The sequence below is a fragment of the Setaria italica genome, chromosome III (assembly GCF_000263155.2).
Source record: "Setaria italica strain Yugu1 chromosome III, Setaria_italica_v2.0, whole genome shotgun sequence".
NCBI lineage: Eukaryota > Viridiplantae > Streptophyta > Magnoliopsida > Poales > Poaceae > Setaria > Setaria italica.
Window position 1 is genome coordinate 6,553,003 of NC_028452.1, and position 6,311 is coordinate 6,559,313.

The 6,311-nt window shown below is 43.8% G+C and overlaps 1 protein-coding gene across 2 annotated transcripts; it reads left to right on the forward strand.

Moving 5' to 3' along the window:
• The first annotated feature begins 785 nt into the window (after nucleotides 1–785).
• Nucleotides 786–6,056, forward strand: LOC101784142 (putative disease resistance protein RGA3). 2 transcript variants are annotated; one of them, XM_012844266.2, is made up of 3 exons: nucleotides 786–2,359; nucleotides 5,508–5,584; nucleotides 5,668–6,056. In XM_012844266.2, exons 1-2 carry the CDS (start codon nucleotides 805–807, stop codon nucleotides 5,549–5,551), a joined length of 1,599 nt encoding a protein of 532 aa, XP_012699720.1. In that variant the 5' UTR covers nucleotides 786–804; the 3' UTR covers nucleotides 5,552–5,584; nucleotides 5,668–6,056. The 2 variants fall into 2 exon arrangements, with proteins under 2 accessions (XP_012699720.1, XP_012699719.1); XM_012844265.2 differs by lacking the exon at nucleotides 5,668–6,056 and having other exon boundaries at nucleotides 5,508–5,660.
• Nucleotides 6,057–6,311: the final 255 nt, after the last annotated feature.

Genomic DNA, 6,311 nt, shown 5'->3' on the forward strand with positions numbered 1-6,311 from the left:
CCCAAGTACTAAACTTTAGCACTCCATTTGAGGGTGCTAAAGTTTAGCACTGTGCTAAAGTTTAGCATTGTGTATCCAAACGGGGCCTAAGACAAGTCAATTTTTTTAACACAATTTGATTACTTCATGATAATCCTACTCACAGAGAAACAAATGCATTTTATTGGAATCCCCACTTCAGTTCAAACACATTTTTCTTTAATTCAGGGTGTGGAATCGCTCAAGCATATAGCTTGCCTTCTAACAGGATGCATTCTTTTCAATTTTTATGGAAAACTTACACGAATAAGTTATCGCGCACTTATTTATCTGAAGTTGTTTGTCTTTGTTTCTTTCCTTGCCTTGTAAGTATGTAACCACACTGCCACACAGTAGACTCTCGAGGTCCTCTTCATCGGGTATCAGTATCCGCAATTCCACATCCAGGCATGCCTAACATAGTAACATGTACTCAAACTCCTTTGACGTCATTAATTCATGAAGTCTAAATTTTCAACTGCAGCGTCGTGTACTCAAACATGTACCTCAAGCGCTGACTTTAGCTCAGCTGCAGCGTCGAGGGCAACCAGCAGTATTCTTTTTTTTTTTTTGCCTGGCCTCGAGATGCTCATGGATGGTCTGCAAATTGCAAAGAGCACATGCTCCCACATGGTTTGAAATTTTCCTTAGCTGGCTTCTCGTTGTTTGAAGAGTTGCAGATCAAGATGTACAAGTGGAACACATCTGTACAAACGTCATTCTATATTGCTGTAATTCATTGCAACCAATCAAGCCCATCCCACTTGGCTCCTCCAAGGTCAATGCATGCTCGCAGTCTCCATTTTCCCCCAAAGCAGCTTCTCAAACCCATCGTCTACCTTCGCCACCCTCTCCACATTGCAACTGTGTTTCCCTGTGTCCACTATCCTGCGCGTGTGTTCTGATCGAGCTCCAGGCGTTCCAATGGCTGAGGTACTGGCCACCATGGTGGTCGGGCCACTGGTGTCCATGGTGAAGGAGAAGGCCTCCAGCTACCTCCTGGAGCAGTACCAGGTGATGGAGGGCTTGGAGAAGCAGCACAAGCTCCTCAAGCGCAAGCTGCCGGCCATCCTGGACGTCATCACCGACGCCGAGGAGCAGGCGGCAGCCAAGCGAGAAGGGGCGAAAGCTTGGCTGGAGGAGGTCCGACAGGTGGCCTACCAGGCGAATGACGTCTTGGACGAGTTCAAGTACGAGGCGCTCCGCCGCAAAGCCAGGGAGGAGGGGCACTACAAGGAGCTCGGCATGGATGTAATAAAGCTCTTCCCTTCTCACAACCGTTTTGTGTTTCGTATCAAGATGGGCAATAAGCTCCGCATGATTTTGGAAGAACTTGATGTCCTTATCGCAGAGATGAATTGTTTCGGGTTCAAGTTCCGGCAAGGGCCACCAGTGCCCGTAAATCACTTGAGGGAGAATAGTTCTAAAATCATCGACCCTGTGGACATTGCCGGCAGATCCAGAGCTGGAGACAAGAAGAAGATTATTAAGTCGTTGCTTGATAAAGCTAGCAATGTGAATCTCACGGTCTTTCCTGTCGTGGGGATGGGAGGGATGGGGAAGACCACCTTAGCCCAGCTTGTTTACAATGACCCTGACATTCAGAAGCATTTCCAGCTGCGACTCTGGGTGTGCGTCTCTGACAACTTTGATGTGGATTCCCTGGCTGAAAGAATTGTCGAAGAAGCTAAGAAGAATGGTTGTCAAGCAAATGGAAGTTCGGCATTGGACAAGCTTCAAAATGCAGTGAGTGGGAAGAGGTACCTCCTCGTATTGGATGATGTCTGGAACCGTGATGAGGCACACAAGTGGGAAAAACTGAAGTCCTACCTTCAGCATGGTGGCAGCGGCAGCTCAGTGCTCATAACAACTCGTGATCAAGCCGTCGCTCAACTAATGATGGGTACAGCTACAGGAGCCTATGAACTTGGACGCTTGGGTGAAAATTTCATAGAGGAAATTATCAGGTCGAGAGCATTCAGCTCGAAACAAGAGAAGGATTGGCCTCGTGAACTAGTTAACATGGTTGGTGATGTTGCAAAGAGATGTGCTGGTTCTCCTTTAGCTGCTACAGCATTGGGCTCTGTGTTAAGTACCAAGACCACCGCGCGTGAATGGAAGGATGTGCTAAGGAGAAAAAAGATTTGTGATGATAGAAACGGAATCTTACCGGTACTCAAGCTTAGTTACAATTGCTTGCCATCACATATGCGGCAATGCTTTGCTTTCTGTGCTATGTTTCCCAAGGATTATGAGATTGACGTGGAAATGTTGATCCAGTTATGGATGGCCAATGGTTTTATCTCGGTGCTACAAGGAGAAGAACATCCTGAAATTTCAGGTAAAAATATTTTCATTGAGCTTGCGTCAAGGTCATTTTTCCAGGATGTGAAGGGGATCCCATTTGAGTTCACTGATATAGAGGTCTCTAGAGTTACTTGTAAGATCCATGACCTTATGCATGACGTTGCATTGGATTCTATGGGAAAAGAATGCGCTGCTATAGCTACAGAACAGAGTAAAAGTGGGGATTTTCCACATTCAGCTCGTCATTTATTGTTGTCAGTCAATGAACCAGAAACTTTTCTGAATGCTTCCCTGGAGAAAGGCTCTCCGGTTATACAAACACTGATATGTGAGGGAGATGTAGACAAAGACTTGCAACATTTGTCAAAATACAGGTCTGCGCGAGCATTAAAGATCAGGGGAGGTTTAGAGTTAAAGCAAACTTCATTCCTAAAACCCGTATGGCTACATCACCTGAGGTACCTTGATTTCTCAGGAAGCTATGCTATTAAATCACTTCCTGAAGATATAAGCATCCTATATCATCTGCAAACATTGAACCTTTCTAGCTGTCACTATCTTGAACGACTTCCAAAGGGAATGAAGTACATGACTGCCCTCCGTCACCTCTACACTCACGGATGTTTGAAGTTAAAGAGCATGCCTGCTGACCTCAGACACCTCACTTCCCTACAGACGCTGACATGCTTTGTAGCAAGTGCAGGCTCTGATTGCAGTAGGGTGGGAGAACTGAGGCGGTTAGACGATCTTGGTGGTCAGCTGGAGCTAAAACAGCTAGAAAATGTGAAAGAGGCAGATGCAAAAGAGGCAAAACTCGGAAATAAGAAAAAACTGGCCAGATTGACATTGAGATGGACTGATGTTGACAAAGAGGCACGGAATAGTGATAGAGAGGTACTGGAAGGTCTGGAGCCTCATGACGGACTGAAGGTTCTAGAGATATATTCCTGCAGTATCGACACTTGTCCAACATGGATGAATAAGTTGCAAGGCATAGTGAAGCTTAAGTTATCCGATTGCAAAAGACTCGAGAAGCTTCCTGCATTCTGGCAGTTACCAGCTCTGCAAATTCTTTGCTTGTACGGATTGGAAAATATACGTTACTTGTGTAGCAGTGATATAGCCTTCACATTTCAGAAACTGAAGAACCTTGAAATTTTTAAGTTGCCAAACTTTGAGATATGGTGGGGCACAAGTGAGGTGCGAGGAGAAAGGCCAATATTTCCCCTGCTTGAGAAGCTGTTAATCAAAGAGTGTAAAAGTTTGGCTGCATTGCCGAAAGCATCAGTTCTTAAAGAAACATTTGAAGGGGTCAAGACTGAGTACAGGTCTGCATTTCCAGCATTGAAGGAAATGGAGTTAGAAAATCTTGAGATGTTTCAGCGATGGAAGGATGGTGAAGGAACTCCAGGAGAAGAGCTAACATTTCATTGGCTTGAGAAACTAATAATTCGGAGTTGCCCAGCGTTGACTACTCTACCCGAAGCACCTAAGCTAAGTGTATTAGAAGTAGGAGGAGTCAGCCAACAAATATCGTCCCTGCACGCAGCTAGCAGATATATCACTTCATTGTCCAGCCTGGAGTTGTCTGGCGATAACACAGAAACAGAATCGGTGGCTGAACAAAATTCGAGTGAGTTGGTGCATGGCAGGGAGAAATGGGAGCATAGATCCCCTCTGACACGTATGTATTTACGGGGATACAACCTTTTGTTCTCCCACTCAAGTGCACTGCCACTATGGACATGTTTTGCACAGCTCGTAGATTTAGATATTCAGGATTGCGATGCTCTTGTCGACTGGCCAGAAAACGTGTTCCAGGCCCTGGTATCCTTGAGGAATTTACGTATTTGGCAATGCAGCAAACTGACTGGACGCACACAAGAAACTTCTGAGCAATCTGCTCCAGAACGGAGTGGACTCCTGCCACGTCTGGAGCTTCTACGCTTATGTGGTTGTCCATGCACCTCTCAAGAGATTATGTATTGACACCTGCCATATGCTCGGGTCCATCATATTCGGTCAGCAGGTGGATACGTCATCACTAATTCCAGGGTCCAGGAGTGAGGCCAGGGCATCTACAGCTGTACTGAAGCTGTCATCATCAAGCAGCCATCCCTTCCTTCCATGCCTAGAATCCCTATACATAATTAATTGCGATGGCTTGTCAGAGGTTGCCAATCTTCCTCCGTCCATTAAGACCTTGAGGATTTACTACTGCAACAATCTCCGATCCCTATCAGGACAGCTGGATGGCTTAGGAAGGCTCCCAGCGCTGGAAGACCTCCACCTTTGGAATTGCAGAAGCCTGCAATCCTTACCGAATGGGCCTCAAGCGTACTCATATCTTAGAGCTCTTATGATTGAATCTTGTCCTAGTATAAAGTTGCTTCCCCCGAGCCTACAACAACGTCTGGATCATCTCGAGAAAAAAGCAATAGATGCCCGTTACGAAGGTAACCTCCAGTCTTTTTTTTTCCATTTCTTTTAATAAAGTGACCAGGAGCTCAATTGGTGCTTTGGCAAAAAAGCAACTATTGATTTAATAAGCATACTGGTAGTTATGACAAGATGTGGTAGTACAATTTAGTGATTAAAAGTTTTAATGGTGTTTAGAACCTCTAGTAATATTCAGTCAACAAGTTTAGGCAGAAATTAATGATGCACTTTAGTGGTCATGCTTGTGCATCTCTTCTCTTGTCCCTCAAAGAAATTTAGTTATCAGATGATCCTTGCCGCCCCTTGTTACCTTGGTTGTAAAAGCTGATTCGAATCACGTATAATCGATCAAACTTCCTTTACTAACATATTAAAGTGTGGCATGATGGAATTACTGCGGCCAAACTATATTTGTTCTAATCCAAGTGGCTGATGAATTTATTTTTCCTGTCATTTTCAACCAATATTGTATGCTATAGTTGACAGCTCTCTGTGATTATTTTCCCTGTTAGTTGTCTTAACATTTTTTCTCGAAATTCACTAGCTCCATGACATAAAGTTTGAATATGTGTAATTTTGTTTAAATGCCTGATGCCTTTTTACATAAAACATATTTTTTGCTTGTACAATACTATTGGATGCCGTATACAGTCATTCTCCTGTATATATACTTTCCAATTTGGTATTGATTTGCATGCATAACTTCTTACACCATTCTCCTGTATCACGACCTGACCTTCCAGGATGGGAATATTCAATTAGGAGGCGGCTGGCATGCTTGAAATAGCAGATTGAAGACCTGATGAAAGTTATTACCATGGTTCGTAATATTCGTGTGCCTGATGATTGATTTTGTATGACACTAGCTTCTAATGCTGACTCCCGTGTTTGACTTCTTTGTAGGATCGTTGCCAGGGATGCAAATGCTACATTTGCCCTTTTTGAAGATTATCACCAGTGAAGTCAAGCTGAAGGCCTTGATTTTGAGCAGAAAACAAATGCCAGACTGCAAACGGAAGAATTTAGCATACAGAGATGCATGCTCCAGTTTTTAATCCTTCTTTATTCTTTTCAAGTGTGACGTGTTTGAATATGTGTGCGCTCCAGCATAAGCGAAACACAACCAACACTTGATGTAAGGATGTGTTTTTCTACATGACTGCAGGAGATACTTGTTGTTCGACAAGCTGGTTTAAGCTGCTGATTGAAATGCACTAAATGTGATGAACTTCATTCCATGTGTGTATCTAATACTGAATGGTGTGCAGGGTGATCCCGCAAGTCTTTGGATAGTCCAATCTTATGCATAAGTTTTATTGTTAAGTCCTGTTTCTCTTGCAGCGTCTTTTCTCCTGTTAAGTCTCCAACGAAATTGAAAAGAACGGTGATTGCGACGAATTATAAGAAATTAGTTCGGAGATCGTCATTTGACATGAACACAAAAAAAATGGCGAGAAAGTTATTCCGTAACTAACTTCCCTGCAATACAGAATTCAGAGTTACCAAATCAGTGATGCTGCGTCATGGTCCATAACGAATTAACGATA